The sequence below is a fragment of the Mesoplodon bidens genome (assembly GCF_964165515.1).
Source record: "Mesoplodon bidens genome assembly, chromosome: 2".
NCBI lineage: Eukaryota > Metazoa > Chordata > Mammalia > Artiodactyla > Ziphiidae > Mesoplodon > Mesoplodon bidens.
The window spans coordinates 120100353-120128306 of NC_138177.1; the positions used below are offsets into that span (position 1 = coordinate 120100353).

Here is a 27954-nt window from a genome sequence, read left to right on the forward strand (position 1 = left end):
ACTTACTGCCAGGTATTCATTATCAATTCTTTGAAGCATAAAATCAGCAGCATCAGCTAATATAGCTGTGGAAATGCTTTTGGTTTCTTTGGGAGGAAAAAAATATATGTACTTCCAATGTCTCAATCCATTGTAGATTTCCCTCCTCCTTGACAACAGAAAAGTAGTAGCAGCAAGAGTCCCATTCACAAATGCACACTTATTTCCCTCAGAGGATGACAGATGGGACCAAACAAGATGCTCTTTTGAAAGGGGGCTCAGATATCCAGCTGGCACATCACCAGGATCTCTCTCTCCACATCTTTATCTACCACTTTTTTGGCCCTGAGGTCAGTCTTCTGCAGGGCATGATGACTTGGGGACCAACCTGTGATTTGGAGAACACTGAGCAGTCAGGGAGGTAGGCGGGGAGGTGTAATAGACTATCCACCATTAAGAAGGCAAAGAGAGACCCTGGACGAGTGAATGTACAACAAGCCCTTTCTTCTAAAGCAGTCATTCTCCACAGTGTTGACATGTCAGAGCATTTGAAAGGTATGGAGCTCTTCACTCAGGTAGAACACCACGGAAATGCTGATATACTACACTTACAATAATCGCATAAGTGTTTTTGGCCGATCAGATCCAAGCTGGCCCATCCTTCACTTAGCACACATTTAGTGAGTCGTGATTCTGTGCCAAGCATTGTGCTAGGGGATTCGGAAAATGAAGAAAAGGAAGAGATCTTGCCTGCCCTCAAGGGCCCCACAGCCCCCAAAACAAATGATGGAAGTAACAACAGTAGTGGGAAAAGTACAGAATTGCTAACATTTACTGAGTGCTCGCCATGTGCCCAGCATTGTCCTAAGCGCATTTACATATACCAATTCATCTAAGCCTATGTAAGAACCCTATGAGGTAAGGTACAATATAATATAAAATTCCAAGGTTATTGGCATTCTGATGGAGTGCTGTGGAAATCCAAAGAAATCTCCAGTGCCACCTCACTCAATTTTCTTAAGAAACTATCAGTAGCAGTTACCAAAGGGCTAAAAGATTATGGCAAAAAAACTTAAATTGAGAAAGTTCTATCAAGTAAATCTCCCCACACCCCATAGAAAAAGACTGCTATTGCCTGATTTTAGCCTTAAAACTCACATCCTGCAATATGGAGTATTCCAAACAGTGCACGTTTGAGAAACATGTTCCTGGATATCCAGGCCAACAACCACTCTCACACACACCCCACCTCCCACCTCCACAGTGGGATAAAAAGGACTCCTTCTACCATCATGGCTCTCCCAGGGAACCCAGCTCCACCCTACTCTCCTCGACAAACAGACAGCAGACTTTGTTTAGAGACCAGATTAAAGGGGCAGTTCTCAATTCTAAATCTTTCACTCTAGAATTTGGAGTAATTCTGGCAGGTAAGATGATCAAGTTTTAATCTATAATGTAGAATAAATGGTGAAAACATATGATGGAAAAAAAGGATTTCCAAGAATTTCTACACTTCGAAAACAATTTCTGTCTGAATCAACATGCTAAATACAAACCATTTTATCATCAAATATTTACTACTTATGTTTTCTTATCACTCCTTGGCTTTTATTCAATTTTTTTTGTTTTGTTTTTGGTATTCAAACATAGACTTTCTCATACTTTTCCTCAACAGTTTCACATGTAAATCACCCTTTTCTCTCATTTGACTGTATCCTCTGGAGGGTAAGGCCCATCCTCTTGGTTCTAAACCCTCAATGTGTGTCACAATCACCTGGGGAGCCTGTAAAACTTACCAACCCCCTCTCCCTGACCTTAATCCCCAGAGGTTTTATTTAATTGATACTGGGTAGTTTTTTAGAGCTCTCCCTAGCTCTGATCTATTTCTCACATGTGGCTACACACTGAAATCACCTGGGGAGCTTTACAAACTAGTGATGCCTAGGTCCATATCCAGAGACTCTGACTTGACTGATGTGAGTTCTACCTTCGTTGATCTGAGTGCAGCCTCCATTGATCTGAGTGTGTCCTTCATTGATCTAAGTGCCCCCTACATTGATCGGAGCACTACCTTCATTGATCTGAGTGTGTCCTTCATTGACTTGAGTGTTTCATTTATTTATCTGAGTGCTGCCTCCATTGACCTGAGTGAAGCTTTCATTGACCTGAGTTTCACCTGGGTCCCCCAAATTTTCTTAAGTGCTCCAGGTGACTCTACTTTGAAGCTGAGACTGAGAACAACCTTACATTTCTTTGGCACCTATCCTAAGACTGAGCACAGCACTTGCACATGGCTGACAGCCATTAAGTTTTCTTCAATATATAATAACAATTTCGTTTAAAATTTTCTAAACTCTGATTCTACAACTTCCCACAAATTAATCAGAAACAATAAAGTTTAATTATACATTAAAAGTTACCATACTTGGAACCCTATAAAACTGCAGACCTGATTATCTCAGGAAGTATTTCCTTCCTTGACAGACAATTACTTCACAATTAAGATGAACTGAAGAACTTTCAGATCTCCCTATTTAACACCAACAGTCCAAAGGCCACATCAATATACACCTAATAAATCAGTATTTCGAAAATGCAATGGGCTAAGGCCACATATAGATGATTTGCCTACATTTTTTAAAGACTCTAGGCAGATTTTTCACTGAAAAAAATTCATCTCGACATCTAAGACTTAACTGATTTCATCAGCATAAAATAGGCAGTCTCTGATTGCAGACACTTCATTCCTATCATTTGATGTTGTCTAAGTATCACCCCTACTTCCCTTTCCAACAACTCACCAACACATCCATGTGTTCCCACGCAGAGCTTCAACAGAGGCAGGACTGGAAGAGGATGGGGTAGAAGGACTTGCAGTAGAGGTCGGGGCGCTCTTCACCTCCGTCTGAGGCTCAGCTTTCAGAAAACAGAATTTAGGGCTTCACCCATGTATGTATCCCCTCCACAACCTTGCAAAGACCTTACACAAAGGTTTACAATAAATACTTGTGCTGGGGGCTTCCCTGGTGGCACAGTGGTTGAGAGTCCGCCTTCCGATGCAGGGGAGACGGGTTCGTGCCCCGGTCCGGGAAGATCCCACCTGCCGCGGAGCGGCTGGGCCCGTAAGCCATTGCCGCTGAGCCTGCGCGTCCGGAGCCTGTGCTCTGCAGCAGGAGATGCCACAACAGTGAGAGGCCCGCGTACCACAAAAATAAATAAATAAATAAATAAATAAATAAATACTTGTGCTGAATTTCTTTAAAGCCTTGGAGTTAATTGTGTATGTATGTATATATGTACACACACAGACACACCCAATCTGACCAAATATACTTAAAGGACCCCCTTAGAAACATCTATTAACAGTTTCCCCCTGCTCACTGGGTAAGGAACAGTGCCTCTGAGTTAAACTCAAAGGTATGTGCAATGGCTTTGTCTCTCCATGTGTTATCCTTCTGCTGTAGCCAGAAAATTCCCCTGATTTGCCCTCTGTGCCCTTCACAGTCATCTCTGACATCTAACCACTTTAGCTAGAAGGAGTGCTGAGTCAGTTAACTACTTTTGCTTTAATGGGGATTCCATTATTTTACCAAGTCAATGCTCCCAGAGCTTTGGATAGTTAAATTTTACTAATGCATTTGCCAGTATATTTTGCACATGCCAAATGCTATGTACATGGGGGATATTAGTAATTATAAACTAGAAATTGCCACTCTGAATCCAAGGACAGATTCATGCCCTATTGCAGGTCTTCCTGTTAGAATCCCAAATGATACTATCTAAGGCACTTCTTTGTTTTTTTGGGGTTTTTTTGCGGTACACGGGCCTCTCACTGTTGTGGCCTCTCCCGTTGCGTAGCACAGGCTCCGGACGCGCAGGCTCAGAGGCCATGGCTCACGGGCCCAGCCGCTCTGCAGCCTGTGGGATCTTCCCGGGCCGGGGCACGAACCCATGTCCCCTGCATCGGCAGGTGGACTCTCAACCAGTGCACCACCAGGGAAGCCCTCTAAGGCACTTCTTTACCTCCTTCCTGCTGAGGCCTCTGATTCTCCACATCTCACCCCACATTTTACCTTTCTTTTCCCTCTTATTTTTATTTTTAATTAGCAGATCCATTGAAATATAGTTTATTCTTTGTAGTCTTCCTTTTTTGAACAGCTATTTTCTCCCTACCACCTACCTCCTAAGCAGAAAAGTTATTATTTTTTCCTACACACAAGAGAACTACAAACAATTATCATCAGTGACAACTAGCCATATAGACACTTATAAATTCTGTTTCCTTCTCAATGATGAATTCTCTTTCCCTTTCAGATTCTCAGTCTGAAAGGATTTAATAATCTGCGTCTTTTTTTTCCTTTTTTTTTTTCTTTTTTGCTCACTGTCACATTTTCAAAGGTCACTCTAGCTGGGGTAGAGTAGGAGAAGCCTGAAAACTCAAGTGTAGATGACATTTTAATGGCACTTTCCATGGCCCTGAGAGCATCTGGGCCTCAAAATATTTGTTTTTATTAATTACAATAGCAAATAACATTGTCTAAGTACTCACTGTATGCCAGCACTGAGCATTTTATGCACATTATTACTTTTTCATCCTAACAACCTTACATATTATTAACCCCATTTTAAAAGGTGCCATCAATTTTCACCTGGACTTCGACATCATCTCCTTTCTCGTCTCCCCACATTCATGTTCTCAACACTGCAGACAATGGTAAAGTGATTTGTCTTGAAACATTAAAGAGATCACATCATTGCCTCCCACTCCACTGTACTTCCTTCTCCTTATGTCTCTCCTTAGGAACATTAATGCTCTCCCACTGCCCTTTGAGTAAAGGACAAAATCCTTATCATGACTCTGTACTGGCCCTACCTGTCCATCCAGTTTCATTTCATGACCTCCATCTCACTGGTTCTCAGTACGACAGCTAAACTGTTCCCAGCATGCTCCAGGCTCCCTCCTCAGAGCCTCTACTCAGTCTCACTCCTCCTTTACCCACTCATTCTCTGCCTTTTGCTCAAGAGTCACTCAGGGAAACCTTACTTGACCTCCCAAAGTTCACATGCCCTTTTGTAGCACCAGGCCCTTCTCTTCCGTACTACTTAGTTAGCACTGTTGGAATTCGACAACTTTGACTAATGCCTGCAAGCTCTAGACTGATGGCCCTCAGAGTGTGGTTCTGGGACCAGTAGCATCAGCATCCCCTGGGAACATGTTAGAAATGAAACTTCGGGGCTCCCACCTGGGAGGCACTAAATCAGAAATCTGGAAGCATAATGCAGTTATCTGTGTTAAACTCTGCAGGTGATTTTGATGCTTGCTAAAATTTTAGATGCAATGTAGACTGTAAGCTACAAGGGGAAATTTTGAATCATCATGGTGTTGTACCATATTTGATGAATGAATGAATGAATGAATGAAGATGAAAAACCTAAGACTCTGAAAGGTTAAATAACTTGTCCAAAATCAAAGATCCAGCAAGTCATAGAATCAAGAATATGACTCTTTATCACTATGTTTGCCTCTATTTCTTTTCATTCCAATAAAAACCAAGAAATATTGCTCATTCATATTTACGCTGAATAATACTTGGACCAGCCTCTCAAATTCCCCTTTCCCTTATACATTTTTCCGTATACCCTCACTTACATAAACACTGATGACAGGATGTTAACTTATAAATACACAGTAAAATTACTGAGAAGTTTCTAAGAACCTTACTTTGGGATTCTAAAGGCTGTAACCAGGATGAGATGAAGTGAAATTTAAAAAGTCACTATGAGAAAGTTTCTTTAAATGAACATAACTGAATTTATAAAATAGCAATATGCTACATAAAGACCAATTGATGTCAATAAATAATTTGGAAATTACACAATAATGGAAGCGGATATTCACAACTTTCACCTATCTAAAACATTTATATGTGACAACTAAAATTTCCCAATCTATTATAATTAGAAGTCAATTATCAGTTTTCCTTATACCTTTACACATGCATACTCATGGACACGCACACACACCACACTATTCTAACAACCTAATTAGTAGCTAATCATATTTAGGTAAGCACAACTATTGGTTTTTCATCTCTCATTATAATGATTTCAAATCACAAAACTTTAAAATTTTGTTTTTATAGTAATAAAAATGCATATAAAGTTAAACTCAATCTTACTGTCACCACTTTAAAAAATTTAAGGTAAAACAAGTGAAAGTTTCCTCTTCTGCTGTCAACCTCACTTTCCAGAAGTAATCACTTTTAACTCTTTAGGGGCTATCTATCACAAAATCTTTCTAAACATACCAAGACATATCTATCTCCACATACAAATGCATATGTCTACATACAAATATATGTTTATACACAGTATATAAACCCACACTTTATTCAGTTTTTGGATAATAAAAAAGGAACACAATAGATACGCTGGGATACAATTTGTTTTTGCATTACTGTGTTATGGACAGAGGAACTTTGTAAGGATATTATTATTATTATTATTATTATTATTTTGTGGTATGCGGGCCTCTCACTGTTGTGGCCTCTCCCGTTGTGGAGCACAGGCTCCGGACGCCCAGGCTCAGCGGCCATGGCTCACAGGCCCAGCCGCTCCACAGCATGTGGGATCTTCCCAGACCGGGGCACGAACCCGCGTCCCCTGCATTGGCAGGCAGACTTTCAACCACTGCGCCACCAGGGAAGCCCGGATATTATTATTAATCTTCAAATGTCAAAGATGCAACAGCAGTCTTCTTCCCAATCATTAAAAACACTGGGTGATCAGAGGGCCCCAGCTAGGCTGGGCTCTCAAAGCATGTATTTCAGGGGACAAAGAGGAATAGGACCAGAAAATGAGAAACAAAGTCTCCTGGGAAAAGACTTGGGAACAACCTTTCACTCCAAGGTTACTTTCGGTCACCACAGTACTGCTCCTAACCCCCACTGAGACACTGCACTCTCTTTCCCTTGTCTACACATCAAGCTTTAAAAGGCTTGGATTCCTAGACCTGGAAGCAGCCATTGCTTACACACACACACACACACACACACACACATCCTTCCTTTGTTTTAAGAATCTGGTTTCAAACTTATGTGTGTGGTATTACATTTCCTATACTCATTGTTATATTTTTCAGAAAATATCAATAACATTTAAACCAAAGACTAGCTCAACTTAAAGCTATCAAACAATATTCACTTCATAAGAGAGCTTGTTTTAGGATATAAACAAAGCATGATAACAAGCATCCAATCAGAAAATAGAAATCTAGGCAATGTAGCCTATTTCATTGCTCCCATGTGCAGGAAACCATGAGCTGGCTTAAGCACACAGGGTGATTTATTAGAAGGATTCAGGGGTCTGTGAGAGACCTCCAAAGGCATAGATGAGCTGGATCTTGGGAACATACTGGAACTGGGGACTGAGATGCTCCAGAGAAACCTGGGAGTTCTTCCTCTCTGTTGCTTGTCTCTGCTCCTCTCCCTTCCTTCTTCCATGTCTGTAGACCTGATTTCTCAATTTCCCTATTTACATGGCAGAAAATGTCCACACCCGAAGACATGCTGGAAATCTGGTAGAACCAATTACAAAGTCCCAGATGCAGGGGCTGATTAGCATAGCTTAGTATTGAAACCCAACTGTGGTCCAATCAGTCACTGCTATAAAGTTGTATATACAAAAATGGTTTCTCCCATAGTCACCATGTGGAGTTGGGCAGGTGGAATTACCAGGAAAGAGGACACTGCACTAAGTTTGGGAGATAACCCGCTAGAAGTTTACTACAAATTTTATTTTGCCCAACCACAGTTTTCCATTTGAATACACAAACAAGCTCTCATTTAATCAAGAGTCTTAACTCTTCCAGTTGGGATGGCTGTAAATTTCAACTTCCCAACTCCTTCCGGACAAATGGGACACATAAATTAGAAAAACAAAGATTGCCAGACCAGAAAATGTAAAGCTTCTAAGGGTTTTAATTCAAATATGAGCTACCAAGTGCATTCCATGTTATGCAGAAAAAGTTATGAAGCATCTTATTTTAATTAAGAGAGCCGTGAAACTATTGATGAAATTTTTAAGCATGAAATCCAAGTACACAGCACAGAATTTCCTTCAAGTCAAATTAGCATATGGCCACAGGACCCAACTCTGAAATAGTCATGATAAACCACACCCAATTAGAATGCACTGGATCTTAGTTTCATGTAAATAATACATCATACCTTCAAAAGTCAGGTATCTGGAGCACATACCACTCAGGGAAAAAAACTCATACAGTATTGTACAATGCTGATCCTGGAGACTTGGTTATATGGCATCGTAACACTTCAGTGATAGCTACACAATCTCTAAGGTTATTACTTTTTCATCAAAAGTGGCTTTTATAAAAGAGAAACACAGTTCCGCTACTCATCAACTCAAAAGAGATTTTTCTTTACGGAAGCGGCAAGCAACCTCTGGATGGGGAGATGTGTCTACATTACAAAGCCCACTACATGATTCAGCAGTCTGGGCCAGCATCAATCCTGGAGAGGCACAGCATCTGTCTTTCACTCTAGATTTATTGATTCAGAGCTTCCGTTTGGGTTGTATCAGGAGTAAATGTGGCCATCTCCATGTGGTCACACCCTTCTATCTCTTGGAGTTTCCAGTCACTGTAGAATGACCCTAATGAACATCTGGCACCACATGAAACTTAAATCCATTGAAGGAAAGACAGGACCTTAAGCCACGGACACAAAGCTAGCTCCTCTTCACAGAACTGAGCTCTTCTAAACTTCCCTGGCACTGCCACATCCTGGTTTTCCTCCTCCGTATCAGCCCCTCTTACTCTTGCCAGGACCTACACTGAGTGTCCTGCTCTTCACACTCAATGCATTCTCCCTCAGTCTCACCTAGAGTTTCAACTTTCACATAGTTATTGGTTCTGATCCATCTCAGTTCCAGAACCAAAACTCCGCCTACAGATGAAAATCTCCTCTTGGCTCTCACAAGGTACCTCAATTTCGACATATCTAAATCCATGCCCTCCTCTCCTGATCCTCCCAAAGAAATCTGTTCCTCCTCCTGCGCTCCCTTTATCAGGCAATAGCACCACCATCTTTTTTCAGGGACCAAGCAGAATCCTGGCGACAGCCTTGATTCCTCTCTTTCCCTCGCCATTAGTGTCTAATTAGTCACCAAAGCCTGTCAACGCTATCACCTAAATATATCTCAAGTCCATACACTTCTCTCCATCCCTATAGCCACTACCTTAGATCAAATGGCTGGTAGTTTCCACTCAAATTGCCGCAACAATACGTTTCCATGTCTCTGGTCTTATCAACTCCCAACCTTTCTCCACGCCGCTATCACAGTGCTTGGCCAAAGGTATAAATCTGTTCATGTCACTCACCGGAATAAAACCTGGCAACTGCCCTCCACTGCCCTTAAAGACAAAACTCTGTAACGGTGGTTCTCAACCAGTGGCAATTTTACCTCCCACCCTTAAGGGACACTTGGCAATGTCTGGAGACATTTTTGGTTGGCACACCTGGTGACGGGGGTGGGGAGGGGGGTGACGCGGGTTGGCAGAGACCAGGGATGTGGCCACACACTCTATAATGCACAGGACAACCCCCAGCCCCGCCCCAACAAAGAATTATCTGGCCCCAAAGGTCAACAGTGCTGAGATTAAGAAACCCAAAAGGCATAGAGAGCTCTGCCTAACCTTCCTACCTTCTGGTGATTTACTACATTCTACACCACCACCACACCCCACCGGACCTAACATCAACAAACCAGCCAAATTAAACTTTTTCTCCAAGACACTGTGATCTCACTCTCCTCTAGGTCTTCCTGCACACTATTTATTCAGCCTGGAATACTATCCGTGTGGTTTTCCTGCTTTCTTTACCTGACTAATTCATAGCCTCCTTCAAGGTTTCAGCTCTGATATCACATACACTGAGAACACGTCCCTGCCCCATGAATTAGGTGCCCCCTCAGCCCAATCAGCTCCCTGTCCTTCCCTGTTTCATAACTGCCTGTTGGCTTATCGGTGACCCACACTGGTCCATGCCTATCTTGCCTTTTGTTTCGTTCTCAGCATCTAGCACAAAGCTTTTCACATGGCTGGCACTTGCATATTTATTAAAAGAATTATGATTTGAAATCAGCATCACTGGTAATCATCAAACTACCCACACTCTTCATTTAGCACATCTTCATCAGCAGCCTTAAAAGCAGCAGCCTTGTCTATACTTCAAAGACCCAAAAGAAAGTAAGCTTTGGCAAGTTCAGAAAAGTGGCAAAGATGCCCTGTGATATTAGTCAAGGTACTTAGAATTGTTGAAAACCATGCTGGTGAGTAAGACTGTTGGCATCAGGTGCATTTTTGGAACCCAGCCATCTGATCTAGCTTTAATAACAATGAGGCATGGCAAAACAGCTTGTTAAAAAAAAGTAAATACTAAATCAGTTAACTGTCCCAGAGGTAAAACCACACACACACACACACACACACACACACACACACAGAAAATTTCAGTTCTTGGACAAAGTTAAATGAAAAAAACAAATGAAACAGGAAGAATAAGTAGACATTACTTTTCATCCAAGGATATCAACTAAAAGGCAATGGCTTGCTGAGTAACCTGGAAAAAAAAAAGGATGTCAAATGAATTCCTCTGACTCAGAGTTTCAGGGAGCATGCTATCCAGAAGAGCAGACCTCGATCTCAGAAATCCCTAATCAGAAACTCCAGAGGTGGTGACTGGCGATCCGTGTTTTAACGAGCCCTGCATGGCATTCTGCTGCCTACTGAAGTTTGAGAACAGCTTCCTAATTCATCCTATAACTAGGGCCCAACTCCATTTTCACAACAACAGCACTTACGTAGGCCCTACTATGTACCAGACCCCGTTCTAAGCTGTTTATACATTAATTCACACCATAATAATATTACATTCCCATTTTACAGATGAGGAAACAGATGAACAGTATCATTCTGTCCCTATGAATTACAGAAACTTCTGGTTTTCCTTGAAGAACAACTACCACAGAATCTGAGCTTCTGAGCTTTAGGACTCTTTGCTAAAACCTTTCTCCCTCTTACCAACCTCATTTAAGGGTTGTCCCTGTCATCCATACCACACTTATTTCAGAGTTGTTAATCCTTGAACTTTATTAGGCAATTTAATGATTAGGGCAGAATCCCATCTAGCAACTACAAGGGTACGCCTGCTAATCCTTGAACTTTATACTCAAACCAAGTGCATGCCTGTTCCTGGCTTCCCTTGGGGAACTCATTCCCACAAGACAATTCCTCTAGCCCAGCAGTTCTCAAAGTGTAGTCCACTTGAGGGTGGGAAGGTCCCTGAGACCTCATTAGGGGACTACAAGGGCAAAACTGTTTTTATAATAATACTAAGATCCCACGTGCCACGGAGCTGCTGGGCCCATGAGCCATGGCCGCTGAGCCTGCGCGTCCGGAGCCTGTGCTCTGCAACAGGAGAGGCCACAACAGTGAGAGGCCCACGTACGGCAAAAAAAAAAAAAATAATAATAATAATACTAAGATGTATTTGCCTTTTTTGCTTTGTTGACATTGCCACCAAAGATACAAAAGCAATGGTAGTAGGTAAAAGTGTTAGTGCCTTAGCATGAATTAAGACAGTGGCACCAAACTGCAATGGTAGTCATTGTGTTCCTCAAGGCCATGCACTTGCGATAAAGTAAATTGTGGTTTCAGTTTAGAGGGTTCTTAATGGACCAGTAAGAATTATTAATTTTATTAAACCTTGAGTATACTTCCTTTTAATATTCTATGTGATGAAATGGGGAAAATGCATAAAGCACCTCTGTACACGTAAATATAATTGTTGTTACAAGGAAAAGCACTTGTCTAACTGCTTGAGTCATGAGCTCAACTAGTTGCTTTTTTCCTTGAACACAATTTTTATTTGAAAGGAAAACTAACAAAGTATGATTATTTAGACTCGGGCATTTGGCAGATCTTTTCTTGAAAAAATGAAGGAAGTGATCCTACCACTTCAAGAAAAACAACTAACAGTATTTGATGCCAATGATAAAAATTTAGTTTTCAAATGAAAATTAGGATTTTATAAAACTTATATCTACCACCATGAGTTTGACAGCTTCCCAGTTCTTACAGACTTTTCTGATAAGATATTTGAGAGGAGATATTAAGGAATGTAATGCTACTGTGTAATAAAATGTGTCAACATTTGTAAGATCTTCATTAACTCAGTGAACCAATATTTTCAAATGACCGGTGCAAGATGTGACAAAATCATGCATGGGTAAAAAGTCCACTCAAAGTGCAAGCTAGACAGTGGATTTTAATGTAACAGTATATGAAAAGTTCATTGATTCAGTTTCAGATTTCACACTGAAACTAACCTTTAAGAAATCACCACTTGGGGCTTCCCTGGTGGCACAGCGGTTGAGAGTCCTCCTGCCGATGCAGGGGACACGGGTTCGTGCCCCGGTCTGGGAGCATCCCGCATGCCGCGGAGCGGCTGGGCCCGTGAGCCATGGCCACTGAGCCTGCACGTCCGGAGCTTGTGCTCCGCAACGGGAGAGGCCACAACAGTGGGAGGCCCGCGTACCGAAAAAAAAAAAAAAAAACAAATCACCACTTAGAGTTTTGTTATAGTACCAAAGTAAAATGTCCCTAATTATCAGAAAAGGCTTTTCAAATACTCCTCCCTTTTCCAACTACATATCTGTGTAAAGTTGAATTTTCTTCATCTACTTCAACCAACACAACTTATTGAAACAGACTGAATGCAGAAGATATGAGAATCCAGCTGTCTTCTATTAAGGCAGACATTAGAGAGATCTACAAAAACTTTTTTGTTTGTTGTTTTTTTTTTTTTTTTTGCAGTACGCGGGCCTCTCCCTGTTGTGGCCTCTCCCGTTGCGGAGCACAGGCTCCGGACGTGCAGGCTCAGCAGCCATGGCTCACGGGCCCAGCCGCTCCGTGGCATGTGGGATCTTCCTGGACTGGGGCACGAACCCGTGTCCCCTGCATCGGCAGGCGGACTCTCAACCACTGCGCTACCAGGGAAGCCCTACAAAAACTTTTTTTAATGCTACCATTCTCACTAATTTTTTTGAAAGTATAATTATGTCTCATAAATATATACTATCTGTGCTAACATGTAATGAGTTTATTACTTTTAAATGAATTAATAAATAGTTTTAATCTTCCCAGTTTTAGTTGCTAATACCATAAATATCAATAGATGTAACTCACATAAACAAAAGGTTTTTAAGATTCTCAGTGCTTTTTAAGAGAATAACAAGGTCCTAAGACACAAAATTTGGGAAGCACAGCTTTAGTCTATAAAACCCTCTTCTTCCTTGCATATAGTTCCTTAAGATCTTACTCAGTATCTCCGATTACTTCTCTTCCAAAAGTCTTCCCTGGTTTATACCTAACCAACTCTAATCACACCTTTATTCTGTAATCCTTCACTGTATATGTAACATAGTTCAGATCTTTATACCTTTAGAAGCCCAGTTGAGTACACAAGACCTGTGACTTCAACCCAGCTAGTTCACTTACTAGTGTAACCTTGAAAAAGCTCCTTGTTCTCAGCCTCAGTATCTTTATTTATAATGAAGAGATAATCATAGTGCCTACTTCATTAAAGGCTGTATTTGGAGTAGGGAAGTCATTAAAGTTAAGTGAAATCATAAATGTGAGTCCCTGATCTGATGCGATTAGGGTCCTTAGAGGAAGAGACAGCAGAGAACTAGTTCTTTCTCTGTCATGTGAGGATGAGAGTGAGAAGGTGGCTGTCTGCAAGCCAGAACGAGAGTTCTAACTAGAAACCAAATCAGCCAGACCTTATCTTGAACTTCTAACCTCCAAAATGGTGAAAAGATAAATTTCTGTTGTTTAAGCTACCTAACCTATGGTATATTGTTATGGCAGCCCGAGCAGACTAAAACAAAGGATTAATCAGATAAGAAGGGTAAAGCATTTAGCACAGTTTCTGGTATATGGTAAACACAATAAATATTTTCTGCTATTACTATTATTATTAATTCGATGAATATTTATTTAGTATCTACTCCAATTTCCAAGTCTCCTGCCATCATGGAGCTTATAGTCTGGGGGCGGTAGTGGAAGGTGGGAGAAGGGGGGAGACCAAGTTTAAACAAATAATTATTCAAAACACATATAACTATAGTTATGTTAAATGTTGTGGAGGAAGTCAAGGGTGTTAAGCGAAGATATAAAAGAGACATCTAATGTAGACTGGAAGGGAAGTAGACATTTAGGAAGGCATCTTTTAGAAAATGACATTTACGATTTCACCAAAGGATGAAGAGAAGTCTTCCAAGTCTAGACCCCTAAAGAGAAGAGGCCTTTGTGGACCTTGCACAGCATGGGAGAATCTCGTTTGATTATTAGATATTTTTTTCTATCTAATTTAAGCTACATTCAGTAGCACAAAGGCTTGTTTCTAGATTTTTTTATGACCCTTCTAAACTTAATGTTTATTCTGGCTTTATATTAATATCCTAAGCTTACTGTTTGTTGAAAATTACTGGTAGAAGTAGACTAATCTTCCAGGGAAATTGAAAAATGACCTTTACAGGCAAAAAAACAGGAGAGGAAAGGATCAATAAACAGAAGTCCCCAGTTTCTCAATTCACCTGACTAATGTTACAATCAGAAAGAATTTAATTCATAAGGTCAGACTCTTCAAAGAAGTAAAGACCAGTAAGGTGAAAACAAGGACACATGGGAGTCTATGAAAGGAGATTCCAGTCTCCCTGTAAGTGATTTTTCCTGATCAAAGAGCAAAAGCAGTGAAAAGATTTGAAAAATGATCCACAGTGCTGAGAAGTACATAGCGGCGAATATTCCAGTTAAGGCAGTCTATTTTAACCACCTGGACTCAGAAACAAAACATCCTCTTACCAAAACACAGGCCCCAGCAACAAGCAGCCAACAGAAGGATGAAAAGCAGCTATGACTTCCTGTTGGCAGAGGCAATGCAAAGGAACTCTGACGCCGTGTCAAGATAATAAAATATTAAAGTGTGTCTCAATTTAACTTTTCCTTCAGCATTCCCACAGATGTTCTGTGAGAGCAGGACTCTTCAAAAATTCTTTTTCCAGCTCAAGTAGAGTGCTGGCTCTTGAGAAATCAGGAACTGTAAATAGCCTAGTGGAAGGAACTTCTGGTGGGAGCCAGCAGATCCTGGTACCAATCTCAGTTTGTGACTATGGGGAAATTTCGTCATAAGATTCTCCACCTCTCACGAGGATAATGGCCTTTGAGGAAAATTAGTTCACACGTAAAGATACTCTGATTTTTTAGAAATAAGCGATATTAATATAGTCAACACAATCCCACATTTTAGACCAGCATTACATGAGTTTAAGAACACACACAGTCCCCGACTTAGAATGGCTGGACTTAGTGATTTTTTGATTTTACAGGAGTGTGAAAGTGATACACATTCAGTAGAAACTGTGCTTTAAATCACGAATTTTGATCTTTTTCCGTGTTAGTGATAGGCAGTATGATATTCTTTTGTGATGTTGGGTGGCAGCAGCAGCTTTCACTCAGCCATGCCATCACGAGGGTAAGCAACGGATATTCAACACTTTGTTATAAAATAGGCTTTGTGTGACATGATTTTGCCCAACTGTGGGCTAATGTAAGTGTTCTGTGCACGTGTCAGGCAGGCTGCGCTAATGTAAGATAGACTAATGTTCAGTAGGTTAGGTATATTAAATGCATTTTTTTTTTTTTTTTTTTTACGGTACGCGGGCCTCTCACTGTTGTGGCCTCTCCCGTTGCGGAGCACAGGCTCCGGACACGCAGGCTCCGCGGCCATGGCTCACGGGCCCAGCCGCTCCGCGGCATGTGGGATCCTCCCGGACCGGGACACGAACCCATGTCCCCTGCATCGGCAGGCGGACTCTCAACCACTGCGCCACCAGGGAAGCCCTAGCTGAAATTTTTAAGAAATTACCTCACCAAATAATTTCATTTGTGCTTATTTCTGTGTGTTGGGGGATATGCTGTTTTGTTTGCTTTACTTGGTTTTATGCTTTGATATAATATAAGCTAAATCCCTCCAACAGCTGGGCATATGTCCCAAAGCTTATAAGAAAAGAAAGAGCAACCATTTCAAAGCAGCATGAAGTGACTAGGCTGAAAGCGTCTTTTACTGTGTATTTTTCTCTAAGGCAAGAGCATTCTTCCCCGACTGGCTATGCCTCAATAGGGATTGCCTTTCCCTGGAGAAAGGTGCTACTGTGTACTCTTCTAACAACTTTGTGCTGCTTTGCAAAAATCCTTCCTTCCTGTCTCTGATCCTGACTCTCACTGTACGCTACCCTCCGATCTATTAGTGCAGACACAGATAATACAGTCCTTGGGTCCTATCCCTATCACAGAACAGTCATGGACAAACAAGCATAAATTACTATATGGGAGAAATGTCATGAGTAACTACAATACTTTTGTTGCATTAATTACCAGTTAGACACAATGAGTTGTCTTAAAGCAAGGATTGTTAAGCTCTACCCCAAAGTCAGAAGGTTCTCATAAGGAAAAGAGCATCATCAGATAAACCTTCCTTCATCTGCCACAATGGAGCTCTCAGAATTCACATTCTATGATCCAAGGACTTAGAAACTCATGCCTCCAGCCAGGCTCGGGGTCAGGTTCTCACAATGCCAGCCCCTGCTTGACAGCCCTCCAGGGTCCCTTCAAGCCTCCAAGATGATGCTCCAACTCCTTAGCCTGGACCAGAAGACCCTTCACCAGCTGTAGCTGGGCCCTGCCCTCCACCTGTCTCTGCCCTTTCACTCTCCACTTGCGCTACTTATACTTCCCCCAAGAGCCTTTCTCTCTCCAATTCCACGTGGGGTGAGGGGACAAATCTAATTGCAAATTAAGCTGGCATTTCCATTTAAAATTAGGGAATTTCAAACGCTAGGCTATTTTTTGTTGTTGTTGGATTTACTCTTTGCAGGCTTTTGATCTCTGAGTAGTCATTCTATTCACTGTTCATCATAAGGTGTATTCATCTCAGATTTTAAAATTTTAAATTCACTAATCACAAAGTGAATCTGAATCCATCCACATTTCACTCCACTGTCTACTGACCTGTAGGCTCCAGCCCAGAACAAAAAGGGGACACCAAGAAGCCCATGGTGACTGCATACAGAAATGGATACAAAACAGCCAGAGAGGTCCTATGCACCCATGGCTGGTCTCTAGGTTTCTGGAAGTTGTAGACTTAGCACAGGGGTGGTGGTGACAAAGGCAAAAAAGTACAAGTTGCTTTGCTGTAAGAAAATAATTTAAGAACTTACCTGTATGAAGATGGGCACACGAAGTGTATTCTTCCAGTAGAAGAACAAATTCTCCCATCAGATCGTACACCCTGGCAAAGCCAGGATCCCTTAAGGAAACTCCCTTTCCCATTCTCCTTTGGGAAGAGGGGGGCAGAGGGTTACACCCTCTTAGCCCCATCCAACTCTTCTGGAGAGGTTGGCTCTGGACTGCTGCCTACCAGAAGCTAGTACCTGGTAAGAACCCCAGGAAGTTCCAAGTGCTTAAAAGACTAGGTAAATGAAAGATCAATTTCCCACATATAACAATCCCTTAGCAGACTTCACAATTCTAACCCTACATGAACTAATTCCTTCCAAATCCCAAAAGCACAGTAATAATCACTTTTGCTCTTACCTACAAAACACATACAGATTATTTCTGACTCTACTAGTATCCACTCATAGGCTGTTAATTACTGCTCATTTCTTTGAAGACAGATCAGATCCCAATTTCCAAATTCTCCAAGAGCTAAGTCTCAGAGCAATTTTAAGAAAAAAAACTCCTAAGGTGTAGATCTCTGTATGAAAAGCTCAGAGAATGCAGGGAAGCATGAAGGCTCAAGGCAACCCCCAGGATGGACCCAGTGAATGGAAGTTAGCTGCTGCAGACATGCAGATACTGCCACGAGTGGGTCTCTGTAAACACAGGGCTGTTCACTGCTGTTTTCTATAAGGGGAGGTGATTGTGTGTGTGTGTGTGTGTGTGTGTGTGTGTGTGTGTGTGTGTGTGTTTAGGGTAGGGAAACTAAAGAGTCAGGAGAGAGGTTTCAATCAACACGGCTCAAATGCCTAAGCAATGGGTCTCCATGCTGACATCCTATGGCACTGTGTGGCTACCCCCTGCCTTCCAGCAGGATTACAAAGTAAGTACATACTTCTTTGCCTTTCGTAGTAACAAATTCAGTGGTTTATACAATGTCCAAGGATATTTTTTAGTCGCCAGTAGCATAATTTACAAAAAGTGATGTCTAGATCCAAGAATTAATATATCTGGAAGTTGCAAATTTATTGAATCTATCCAGTCAGTTAATTGGAATATACATACATACTGAGAGTAAAATATACATATATATCATAGTCTAACCTTTCCTTTATTCCTGGGCCTCACAATAGAATATCAAGTAGGCAATTATAGAACTGCAGGATGTAAAACAACCAGGGTATTTGGCTGAAGAAGCTGTGACTCTGAAGTGTGATACTTTCATCTATTGTGTGTCATTATGAAGGCAGTAATTTGTTTCAGTGCCATTTAGAATGCACGGCTACTCTGTAGAGAAGCATCCAAAACATTAAGAAGAACATCAGAAGGAAAACTGTTATTTCTTAGGAACTGGTGCCAGAACTAAAACTTTAACAATAGCAGGAGGTTAAAATGGCACATTTTGAGTTTAAAAAAAAACTCAGGCTTGAGGAAGTGGGAGGGAAGAGATGGAGAGAAGGGATGGATATGCAGTTTCCTTGGAAACTAAACGTGATATTATTGCAGCAATAAGCCTCAAGAATCATTGTTTACAGGGTGAAAATACCGCTCATCTGCTTAAAACTGGACAAGGGTAATTTAGAACCTAAATAATTGTGATCTCTACGAGAATCCTCAGGGAACTCTAAAGACTGCTGTGGAGTGCAGGTACTGTGTACCAGCTCATAAATCTACAGAGGAACACAAGAAAGGCCCCCAGTAAGTCTGCAGAAAGTAGACAATGGCGGCAATGAGTTACAGGTACAATTTTCAGGGCACTGATATAAATAGGCACCACAGGGCAACTTGCTCTCCAGCTCTCCTTGATCCTTTCTCATGGCCTTGGGAATGTATCACAGTCCCAGACAAGCAGGTTTGCAGGGAGACTGAGCTTCATTCCTCGTCCCCACTCAACCCCCGCCTTGCTCTCTGAGCCTGGACACCCACTAACCTCACTGGGCCTCATCTGGGAAAACAGAGAAAACATCACTGTATTCTCAGGGTTACTTTGCAAATTAAATGAAGGAAGAAATGTCCAGAACATTGCCAGGCACATAGCAGGGGGCTCATACATGTTAAAGATCTTTATCTTCCCAATGGTCAATGGGTTTATTTTGACCTGTTTGCTTCTTTCCTCCATGGACAATGTCATGTGAACAAAGAAGTAGATTTCACCTGAGAATCCACGGCAGGTCTTTACAGAGAAACTCATTGGGTATGGCATCTGGTCAAGTCAGAGTTGGGGTATGTGGGTCTTTTCTGCCATTCAGACTTCTCTGCCATTAAGAATCAATCCTGCTGATGACACAGTGATGGTGGGTGGCAGAGGAGCATGTGTGAGCAAGGAGCTGAGTTGAATTCGGATTGTCTGAGTATAAGAGTATTCCTCCACGAGGACAGAGCCTGTGCCTGGTCTGTCCACCTTTATGTCCCTAATGGCAAAGCAATACCTAGAACATAGTATGTGCTCCATAAAGCATTTGTGGGATGAATTATAAGGGCAGCAGAGTGTTCCAGGTGCTCGTGGGCAAAGCTATCTAGGGATCAGGAGCCAGGAGTAGGGTTCAGAGTGAGAGCACAAATGAAAACCCCAGACAAGGCAAAAAATGCTTCCCTCCATGACACATGCATACATGCATTTGAGTGCCTGCTATGTCCCAGGCACTGATTTAAGTGCTTTGGAATGAAACAAAGAAAAGGCCTCTCTTCCTGGAGCTTACATTCTAGTGCTACTCAGTTATGTTACAGTAAAATGATTTACGTGTCAGTCTCCCTCCACTCATTTGTGAGCCTTCCTGTGCAAGGCCCATGTCTTGGTCATCTCTGATTCTGCAGCACTGGCTACAGTCCCTGCGGGCCCACAGGAAGGGCAAAGGAGGTATTTTTTGAACTGAACACAAAGTCAGGCATTAAGAGAAGCAGAAGCGGGCTTCCGTGGTGGTGCAGTGGTTGAGAGTCCGCCTGCCAATGCAGGGGACACAGGTTCGTGCCCCGGTCCAGGAGGATACCATATGCCACGGAGCGTCTGGGTCCGTGAGCCATGGCCACTGAGCCTGCGCATCCGGAGCCTGTGCTCCACAACAGGAGAGGCCACAACAGTGAGAGGCCCGCGTACCGCAAAAAAAAAAAAAAAAAAAAGAGAGAGAAGCAGAAGCAGAGAACAACATTGGCTTGGGTTAGGAAGCACTACAGTCCTAGATTTACATCTCAGCTCTACCAATGACTAGCCTGGTGACTGTCTGCTAGTGACTTACCTCCCTGATCCTGTTTCCCCATCTGTAAAGTGGAGATAGTGGGTCGTCCATAGCTCACGGGGTTGTGATGAGGGTTAAAAGACGTGCTGCTTTAAAGCAATTAGTGCAGAGGAGAGCACTTGGTGGTCAGGAAATGGTCCCTGCTGCTCTCAGGTCATGATCAGGATCATTACCATTATTATTCCTCAACAGGGACAGGAGCACGGCTGTGCTCAGCTGGAGAGTGTGAGAAGAAAACTGGAGCAAATCCTCACCTGCAAACCTTTTAACTCACAATAAGACAGCTGGATACATAAGCACTCTCCCCCACTTATAACCATGTCTAAAGGAGACCCCCCAACCAGGCCAACACAACCCATTTTGGGTGACAAAGCATCCTCTGATCAGCCACAGTGCACAATGACCTCCCTAGAGTGAGCCCTTATTTCCAGCCCAACTCCAAATAGCATCAGTTCCCGCTGATGGGTTCTCATTAGTTGGTTTGCTCCCAGTGACCTTTCTCAAAGGGTCAACGGTCAACTTTGTATTTCTAGTTTTTGTCCTGGGCAAATCTGGAAAAGCTAGAACTTTCTGAGCTTTGTGACTTAGATAAGCTAGCTTATCTATAATGAAGCAGAAACAGTTTTCGCAGAGAAATACTCCTGTGCAGATGCATTTTGCTCACATAAGGGATGATCATATAACACAGTTAATGACTGGAAATGAGCTAAAGGCAGAAAATTATGAAAGATTATAAAAATAGTTATTAAAATGGGTTACTTGGATGGGCTCAGAGTGAAGAGGGAGAGGAGAAATGGGAAGAGAAACAAGAGAGACTAAACACTAAACAATATCCATAGTTATAATTTTATATGGATGCATACACTGAACCATGTATTGATGTATATGTAGTATATGACAATGCCCCGAGGTTTCAGCAGCATATATAACACAGTCAATAACATATATATGTACATATAAACATTCCTTGTCTCCACCCTTTCAATACATATATATAACATATATTCAATAATATATATGAAGTTTATATGAACATATAGTTATTACTTGTCTCTACCCACCCCCTAAAAATGCCATTTCTGAAATTTATTACAAAAGTCAGCTACAGCAGCAACAACAAAAAGGACAATAAGACTTGAAGTTTTGTGCTGACCTTTTTTTTTAGGTAAAGAATAATATATCAATAAATAAATGAACTGGAGAAATAAGCTTACAATAAATCATACAAAATGTTCTCCAGACAAGTCTAAAATAGTAGAGCTAAACCAGTGTACAGAAACGTCTCCCAAATTCTCATTATATTACCACAAGACTGACAGTAACTACTACTTCATTGTCATTCTTTTCTATTCTTCTCCATTAATCATATATTGAACAAAGCCCCAAACAGATAGCATTAGAACTGAGTTACACATGCCAGCATCTGCAAACCCTGTAATATTCCTTACGTCTAGCCTTAGACACCAATACCGTAAATATAGACTCCATTTCTCAAACGATGATTTAGCTCATAGGAAAATAAGTGGCAAGTCAAAATTCAAATGACTTAAGTTGTTTTAGGTAATTCATAGGTTGTAAAAAGCAATGAGAAGTAAAAAAAAAAATTATGAAGGTATTACAACTCTCCCATTAAAATGAAAATCTATGTTATAACTTTATGCTCTTCAAATACCATACCAGACTAAAGCATCAAGCAATATATAAAGTGTTCTGTTCCTAAAAAATTACTTTGTTTATGTGGAGTGATACCCTTACTTGTTAATTTTAAGAAATACTTGTCCAGCCTTCTTTTTAAACCAGAATCATCCCCAATGTTTAAAAATAAACATGACCATCAAAGTTTATTTTTAATCAGCAATTCATTTGAATAAATAAAGTGAGAATCATTGCTAAAAAGGCCAGAGGACATTATACATACACATACACACACACAAACACAGACACGCACACTTCAAGTGCAGCAGTGTAAACTGAAAGCAGATAGCTAATCACATCTCTAAAAAGAAAAGAAACTCCTATGAAGTCATCATTATGAAGCTTTATGAATAGCACTAAAGGATTTAGCACATTTATGAATATGATCTGCAACAAGACTCAATCAGCCAGATACTAGTTTCATGCTACAGAGAAGGCTATGTCTAGACTCATTCGCAAAAATTGCCATGCTGTTACTCTTTTATTCTCATTTAAGCGTGGCTGCTCAGTACAGAGGGCATTCTGCATCAGGGTGCTGAGTGGACAAATGATTGCCAATAATCAAATGGCATGATTTATCTTTTGAAAAACCTTGGAGCAATTCTAAGGAACACCAATGTAAGTGCTAAGCACTGCTTACATAGTGAAAATGCTTATTCCATTTTAATCTTCAAACCCAGGGTACAGAGAAAACAAATAGGCAGAGTGAGTTTGATCCTGGACTCTCAAATTTCTATCAGTAGGATCTGCTAATAACACAGGGTGATACTTAAGAGAGATTCAGCAACCCGCGCAGGTATGAGACACAAGCATTCTGATTCGAATTTCTGGGTATTCGTGTCCTGTCATAACATTAAAATAATCATGCAAATCTGCCTCCAGCTGGTCTCTGATTTGCATTCATTTTTTTCCATTTGAAATGATTTATACATACTTATACGAAATTCTAAGTTCTAATCTGAACATTCAATCTTGGAAGAACAGACATTTACAGTATTTAAACTAAATTTACAATATTAATAGCTAGCAATTATTAACATTTTAAGCGTGTCAATGACACCAAACCTGGTTAATAAGCAAACTACCTGCATGCATGTTTTTCACAGAATGGAGCACTAACCATATTTTTTTGGCTAATGTAGAAAAGAGTTGGTTGCCATGGATATTACCTCCTCAACACACAAATGATAAAAGCACTTAAAATACTGCATATTGATTATATATAAGGGGACACGGAATGAACCCTATATAATTAAAAACCCTTCATAAACCCTGTGTAATTGAAAAAGTTGAACATTCTCCATTCTGTAGTTGTATTTAATTTTAATAACTTGCTTAAGAACAGCTGGAAAACTTATCCTGTGGAAGTCCTCACCTACACAAAGATCATTCAAGCAAAAGCCCAGGAACCATCAGGAGGTAGCCCACACTCTTCTAGGAGAAGTGGAATAGAAGCAACCAACACTATCCTATGGGACTGGAGCCACGTCCTGGATCCCACTTTCATTGAAACCCAACCACATGCCTGAATAAATTCAGTCCTTTAAATCAAACCTCAATCAACACTAACAACAACAACAATAACAGTAGCTATTATATTTTTAGTGCAAACTTGACCTGACACTTTCGTTGGGAAACTTAAGCATTAGTTCTATTCTGCAAAAGAACCCCATGTTTCTGCAAAACAAAGGCCCTGCCCTCACAGGGCTTCTATTTACTACCACTTGAAAAACAAAATAAATAAACAGGATGTCAGGTGATAAAATGTGCTATGAAGAAGAACAAAGCAGGAATGTGAAATGAATTAAGGGGTTCCATTTTTATATAAGCTGGTCCAGCATTGACTCTCTAATAAGGCAAAAATTAAGTAGACTTGAAGGAAACTGAGGGAACCATACAAATATTTCATTTAAAAACGCTTCAGGCAGAGGAAACAGGGCAGTGACCCAGAGGCAGGAATGTGCTTGGCCAAATGAGAAACAGCAAGGAGGAAATTATGGCTAGAGCAGAGTGATCGAAGGACAAATAAGTCCTTTGATGAGGTGAGAGAAACTGAGTTGGGAAATCCACATCATGGAGAGTCTTGTAGGACACTATAAAGTCTTTGGCTATGACTCTGAGAGGGAAGACTTCTGAGCAAAGAAGGGAGGGCCTAAGTAATATGTGAAAGGATCACTATGATTGCTGTGCTGGGAAAAGACTCTAGGAACAAGGGTAGAAGCTGTGAGACCAGTTAGGAGACTGTGGCAATAATCCAGACAATAGGTGATGGTGGTTTGGGCCAAATGTTAACAATAGAGATAGTGAATTTGCAACAGCCAAGACATGGAAGCAACCTAAGTGTCCATCAACAGAAAAATGGATAAAGAAGATGTGGTGTGTATATATATACATATGTATATAAAAAAAGTGGGGCTTCCCTGGTGGCGCAGTGGTTGAGAGTCCGCCTGCCGATGCGGGGGACACGGGTTCGTGCCCCGGTCCAGGAAGATCCCACATGCTGCGGAGCGGCTGGGCCCATGAGCCGTGGCCGCTGGGCCTGCGCGTCCGGAGCCTGTGTTCCACAACGGGAGAGGCCACAACAGTGAGAGGCCCGCATACCGCAAAAAAAAAAAAACCTATTGACCTTGACCAGTAGTTTTCAAACCATGCTGTGTACCAAGAATCTTTTGGAAATACAGACTCCTAGGTCTACATCCACAATACTGAATTGGAATCTACAGGGAGGAAAGGCATTCAGTCAGGCTTGGGAAGCCCTTCCCCCACCCCTCCGTGGGGTCTCAATAAACATCAAGGACAGTTACAACTTACAACTTGAACACATTCTTGTTTCCTTTCTCTCCATACCATTAGGGCCCTGAGATGGTCCAACACCTGCTGAGTTTTTCCAATTTTTTTTTTTTTTTTTTTTTTGAGGAATCAGAGGCAGAATACTCTACCGAGAAATTACTCATGCCTCTGGGTCTAGTGAAGTCCTATTACATCCACCTCTAAAGTGCAATACAAGACCTTTCTTTTAAAAATGACTTTCTCTACTGGGGAGGCCAGTTATTTTTCTGCTTCTTTACACTTTTTGTTCTCCTGTGTAGTTGCTTTGCATACTTTAATTAATGTTTAATCTTCCTGCACTTGTGCCTTAAGGAGAGCCCCTCTGAAGGGCACGGAGTTCAAAATCATGGCCTCATAACACTCTGCAGGTTTAACATTAAATAATCACGACAATTCAAACCAAAGACCAAAACCCCACTCAGACTGCCAGGAACACGGGGTCAGCGTGCAGGCCTTCTCTGCCAAATCTGTGATTTTGTTTCTATTCTCATCCTGTTACACTGGTACATAGATGACTCTTCCTGCTTCCTCCTTTCCAGGGAGGGGCTGTATTCTGTGAGAAAAGTGCTCCGTCACTCAAGGCTGATGACAGCAATGGAGCAACACTGCGATAGAAATGATTACTGAAGGCCCATTAGGAGATGCCAACAGAGACTCTATATTAACCATCATTCCCCCTGTACGCAGCAAACTGAAAGAAAAAGGAGGGAAGACTTTCAGCTGCTATGTATCTTAGAGAATCATCTGACAGCTTATTTATTAAATGCATTTTAATATTAATTCTCCTCTGCGCCATAGCTGACCTTCAAAAGAATTTACTGAGTCTCAAGAACACAAAGCACAATGGCCGAGGGAAAGCATGGATGGGAAGAAAGCTGCACTTAAGCTCTTTTTCTCCTGTGCGGTTACATACAAAATTGGTTACGATTAAATACTACGTTAGGTGGCTGATCTTTTAATATAGAGCCTAAAACACAGATAAATTAGAACCCAATTAATTGGGATCCAACTTATTTTTCTGTCTGCTCATTTAGGAGAAAAATGCAAATCACAGGAATGCACAACAATATAAAGGAATTTTAAGCTCCTTCTCAAACATGTCCTAGATCCAAAACACATTCTGCCTCTCCAGTCCTATAAAATGAGGGCTGCATGCATAATGATGACCCTCAAACAGCCAGTACACACACAGTTAAATTTAATCTCCTACATTTACTAAGTCAAAATGTGGACTGAAAAGCTCTCCAAAAGGAAACTTGCATTTAACTCTTTCTTAAAATTTTGTTTAAAAACACATAACATAGGGCTTCCCTGGTGGTGCAGTGGTTGAGAGTCTGCCTGCGGATGCAGGGGACACGGGTTCGTGCCCCGGTCCGGGAAGATCCCACATGCCGCGGAGCGGCTGGGCCCGTGACCCATGGCCACTGAGCCTGCACGTCCGGAGCCTGTGCTCTGCAACGGGAGAGGCCACAACAGTGAGAGGCCAGCATACCGCAAAAAACAAAAACAAAAACAAAAAACAAAAACAAAAACAAAAACAAACAAAAAACCTCACATAACATAAAATATACCACCTCAACCATTGTTAAGTATACAGTTCAATTATATTAAACACATTCACACTGTTATGCAAACATCACCACCATCCATCTCTTTTCATCTTGCAAAACTGAACCTCTGTCCTCATTAAACAATAACTCCCTACCTTCCTCTGTTTAACTCAATCAAAAAATTCTACTGAACAGAATTCCCCATTCTTTAAATATTCTGAACGATGTTTCATTCTTATATAGGGTAAAATTAGGACCAACTTTTTTATGAATCAACTTATATTTTAAGCCCAGTTTATACATTATGCTCAGGAAAGAAGTCATGTTGAATCTCCGAACATCTATATACCAAAGCTGGTGGGTGTTATGAACGCTTATGTCCTTCAAAATTTCATGTGTTGAAATCTAACCTAATCCCTATTATGATGGTGGTGCCCTCATGAACTGGATTAGTGCCCTTGTAAAAAGAGGCCAAAGAGTGAGCTTGTCCTCTTTCTGCCACGTGAGGATACAGTAAGAAGTTAGCAGTCTGTAAATTGGAAGAGGGCTCTTACCAGAACGTGACATCAGAACCCTGATCTCAGACTTAAGGCCTCCAGAACTGTGAGAAATAAATTTCTGTTGTTTATAAGTCACACAGTCTATGGTAGTTTGTTATGGCAGCCTCAACAGACTAAGACAATGGGTGACCAATCACTACAGTTAGCCTAATTTGAATTAGAAGCCATAGATATCTTTCTTTACTCTCTCTGAATCTGTTTATACCACTAATTAGGATTAGGGACGCTTTCACAAAAATCTGGGTGATGACTATCCATAAAACCACATTTTAATCTTTTTAAAGCACTAGGAAAAATGACTATCTCGGACTCCAGTGAAGAAACAGTGCTTGTGACCTCCCTGAGATGAGCATCCTGTAAGTCAAACCAAGCCTTCTGGGCACAATGCAGAGCAGGTACAATACTGAGACCAGCCTCGCAGCGGGTGTTATTTGCATGTAGCAGCAAGGCTGCAAGAGGTGTAGGCACCCTCTGGGGCATTTGCAGCCCCAGCATAAGATGAAGCTCTGTGTCAGTCTTTCTTGGTTCTGAGTCATTAGTTCTAGGGTGGAAAGGCATTAGAAAACCTTTCAAGCCACAAACCACGTATCTTAGGGAAATGGCTAATTAGAATTCACCCTAAACTGTGATAGAATTAACAGACATTAAATAATCATTATTTATAATTGAGGAATCAAGTTACCCAAGAGAAAAAAAAGGCAAAGCTTAGATTGCCTTGGTTAATGTTTAAATTGGAAAAATAAAAG

At 41.3% G+C, this 27954-nt stretch overlaps 1 protein-coding gene across 2 annotated transcripts in view; it reads right to left on the reverse strand.

Moving 5' to 3' along the window:
* The window catches only part of ST6GALNAC3 (ST6 N-acetylgalactosaminide alpha-2,6-sialyltransferase 3), a 571072-nt gene that overhangs the window by 448979 nt on the left and 94139 nt on the right, over positions 1–27954 (reverse strand). Inside the window, exon 1 of one of the 2 annotated variants that reach the window (XM_081218387.1) lies at positions 2781–2892. The exons of the other annotated variant lie outside the window; for it this stretch is intronic. Within the exon in view, the coding sequence (XP_081074513.1) occupies positions 2781–2792 (12 nt within the window). The 5' untranslated portion in view covers positions 2793–2892. Of the gene's footprint in view, positions 1–2780; positions 2893–27954 lie in introns of those variants that run through there. 2 annotated transcript variants of the gene reach the window in all.